Here is a 3,161-nt window from a genome sequence, read left to right on the forward strand (position 1 = left end):
CTTTTGAAAATAATTTCAACTCACAGTAGATTCGCTAAGGTACAGACATTGCCGATCTAACAGTCTTTCAAAATCAATAAAACGCTTTTCTCTATTTGCATTTAATCTAATTTTTTCGTGGGGTAATATGAGCACAACTTAGTGTATAACTTTAAAATATTGCCAAAAGGAATTTTGTGACTTTTGACGTTGCATTCATTGCAAGATGCTGAGAAATAAGATCCAAATAGCAATCGTCGAATTCCGAGTCTCAGTAGTATGTACTATCCATATGCGTATTCAAAGAGAAATTGCGATACATGCCAAATCGAACCACATCGTTCGAGAATCTTTGTGAGAGGGGAAAGAATCTCGTTGGGATAGTGTAGGCATTTGGTGCATAATAACCATATTCGGAGTTGCAAGTTCGATACATGGTGTTCCTGTCTGTCTCCACGCCATATCCCTTGAAGTTATCTAAAAATCGAGGGTAGAGTGATACAAAATAGAAAAGAAATGAAAATACTACTTACAGGGACACTTGATGTCCTCGCGTTTGTGCAACTTCTCGTAGAGCTTAGCCGTCTCAACAACGGGCTTACGCTTAATAAATTTTAAGAATTCAACCTCTGGATTGAAGGTCTCCAAATCATCGCAGAAGTGTTCACACATTTTAATAGAAATCTTAGCAACTATTTTAATGAATAAAAAAAATTTGTAATTTTTGCTCTACGGTTGCTTCTGCTAAGTTGTTTCCTGTGTACAGGGAACTGGTGTCTATCGAACAAACTGCTCGAGCAACAGCCAAAGGTTGCTAAGTTCCACGATGCGACTATTCAAAATTGACATACCCAGGGCGCCATTTGTAAACAAATGTCTCCTGCAAATAAGACATGCGCACTGAGTATCTGACTGTCATTTTTGGCATTTGGAGATTGGCATTTGAACAACCCTGCAAGAGGGAAAAATACATACATAGTTGTTGCAAAAGGAAAAGGAAAGGTTGGTCTGTCGTTGAAAGATCGAAATGTATAACTTGTCAAATGTGCTTAACTTTATTATCTGCATGGCGAGCTTCAGCCAATCTTTTGATGGCACCTTGGCTGTAAAACGGGGCCCTCATCATCCACGGGGCGAAACTCGACGTGTGGATCAGCATTTGACGCACGAGGAGCAGTGAGTTTGAATATTGGGTTGGGAAAAACACAACAACTTATTGACAGATATCATTGTTTAGTCGCATCGACGATGATCTAAAGGACATGGGCATACAGGCCAACCTCGATGATATGAGTGAAGAGGAGAAGATATTCTATATGTTTAAGGTACAATTATAAGGCATTTCATTCAATGCAGTAGATGGACAGTAATTCTTGATATCCACGCAGGCCCACGATAATGACAACAACAATGCTCTTGATGGACTAGAGATGATTCAATCGGCCATGCATCATAACTACGAGTACTTCAAGAACAGCGATCGCAATGACTATTTGCAGAATGCCAACGACGAGTTGGATCATTTTATAGGTAAGATATATACGCAATATGTCATACACACACATATATTCACGATTCCCGATTTGACAGAGGCCATTGATAAGTTTCTATTGATTGCCGATGAGAACAACGATGGACTGTTGCATTATCCAGAGTTCGTAAAGGCCGTAACTGAGGGCAAGGAACAACTGGAGAGGAACATGTTGCGATAAACGTGTTGAGATGCGACACAATTAGCAATTGAACAATAACAGACTAATAGATATACTAAATTAGTTAAATTGTAGAATAACACATATATTCATGTATTTCCATGTTGAGCCATTGAGACTGTATGTATATACTAGACAAATCCACTCCCAGTGCGCAACAAGACAGCCAAGCCTCAAGCTTCAAATGTATCGCTATACTCGAAAATACATACTATTTTTAATTTGTACTACATTATATACCACTATCGATATGTGTTTATGTCGTATCAATAGCTAACAGCGGGTGGAGCTAGTTATAAAAGCCCATCACATGATTGCGTGGTGTTGCAGCTGGCTCCTCGAAAGCCGTCGTAGGCGGCACGTTCCATCAGCAAGATCAGATCAGTGTATCGCGGCTTCTCCACAGGTGCTCTGCAAATGAACATTCGCAAAACCACAAGACATTGAAGTCAGTGCGAGTGTGTTGGAAGTGCATTTGCTTTTGCTTAACTCACCCCTCAAACATTTCAATGGCGCCCAGCAGAGTACGGCCCGCTTTGGCATACTCATAGGCAGCGTTGGGGCAGGCGCAGGCAGCAGCGAAGAGACAGTCATCTTGGCCAGCTCCCTGGGCAGCCAGAAAACCCATTATAAGATAATCGTCACCTGACGTGAGGCCCAATCCATAGGAGCCATTGAGGCGTGCTGCAGACCTTGCGTATCCGTGGCCGTAGCTGCTCCAGTGTCCCGCGCCCAGAAGACCAGCCGAAAAGATCAGCACCTTGAGCAGTACGATGATCAGCAAATTGGTGAGATTCAGGCTGAGCACCTGCAAGGAAATAACTGACACATGCAGTAATCATGTCTCGCTCGCCAGGCACAAACTATGCACGCACTTGACTGTTGCCCGCAGAGCGGTGGAGCAGCTCCTTGGCCACCTGAACAACCACATGGCCTGCTGGGCTAGCAAACAGGCCCTGAGCACTCCTCAGCCACGTGAGTGGACGCAGCACACTCACGCTCTGGGTGTCATTTGCCACACTCTCCTCCATCCCTTGCACCTGCAGTTGCACACTTGCTGCCACACTGAGGCAGCACATTGTGGCCAGCGAAGTCAGTAGCAGCCACACTCTTCTTGTACGATTCCACTTGATGTGCATTTTGTTATTATTATTTGTTTTCTTTGCCTTTGGTTAAGGATCGCGTGCTCGTTGTTGTCACCGTCGCGCACAGACTGGTCTCAGACATGGTGAGTGTTGGGTTTTTATCTGCCTCGCACATCTGTCATTCAAAAACGGTTCCGCATATTCAGGTAATGCAGACTGCAGGCCACGATCAAGACCAAGACCCAGACATTGCATGTTTTGCCTCGCTGCACAATGAAAGAGAGAACGAAGTTGGCAAGAAACATTCGAAGAAACATTATCGAAGCAACGAGAGTGTTTTCCTGATGTCACTACCCTTAAATTGGCAGACATTTTTCCAGTCCGG

General features: G+C 43.7%; 3 protein-coding genes across 4 annotated transcripts; 1 reads left to right on the top strand and 2 right to left on the bottom strand.

Annotated features, from left to right (window-relative positions):
- Positions 1-85: 85 nt before the first annotated feature.
- LOC117574672 (piercer of microtubule wall 1 protein) lies at positions 86-758 on the bottom strand. The gene is made up of 2 exons (XM_034258579.2): positions 513-758; positions 86-456 (listed from the first exon to the last, which is right to left on the bottom strand). The coding sequence occupies exons 1-2, from the start codon at positions 649-651 to the stop codon at positions 251-253; spliced, it is 345 nt and encodes a 114-aa protein (XP_034114470.1). The 5' UTR covers positions 652-758; the 3' UTR covers positions 86-250.
- Positions 759-901: 143 nt separating this feature from the next.
- LOC117574671 (multiple coagulation factor deficiency protein 2 homolog) lies at positions 902-1,863 on the top strand. Of its 2 annotated transcripts, XM_034258577.2 has the most exons (5): positions 963-981; positions 1,060-1,155; positions 1,217-1,304; positions 1,368-1,509; positions 1,570-1,863. In XM_034258577.2, exons 3-5 carry the CDS (start codon positions 1,242-1,244, stop codon positions 1,689-1,691), a joined length of 327 nt encoding a protein of 108 aa, XP_034114468.1. In that variant the 5' UTR covers positions 963-981; positions 1,060-1,155; positions 1,217-1,241; the 3' UTR covers positions 1,692-1,863. The 2 variants fall into 2 exon arrangements, with proteins under 2 accessions (XP_034114467.1, XP_034114468.1); XM_034258576.2 differs by having other exon boundaries at positions 902-1,155.
- A 106-nt stretch (positions 1,864-1,969) lies between these two features.
- On the bottom strand, positions 1,970-2,830 carry LOC117576851 (uncharacterized). The gene is made up of 3 exons (XM_034261942.2): positions 2,567-2,830; positions 2,186-2,499; positions 1,970-2,102 (listed from the first exon to the last, which is right to left on the bottom strand). Exons 1-3 carry the CDS (start codon positions 2,828-2,830, stop codon positions 1,985-1,987), a joined length of 696 nt encoding a protein of 231 aa, XP_034117833.1. The 3' UTR covers positions 1,970-1,984.
- Between the last annotated feature and the right edge of the window lie 331 nt (positions 2,831-3,161).

This window comes from Drosophila albomicans, chromosome 2R, assembly GCF_009650485.2.
Source record: "Drosophila albomicans strain 15112-1751.03 chromosome 2R, ASM965048v2, whole genome shotgun sequence".
Lineage (NCBI taxonomy): Eukaryota > Metazoa > Arthropoda > Insecta > Diptera > Drosophilidae > Drosophila > Drosophila albomicans.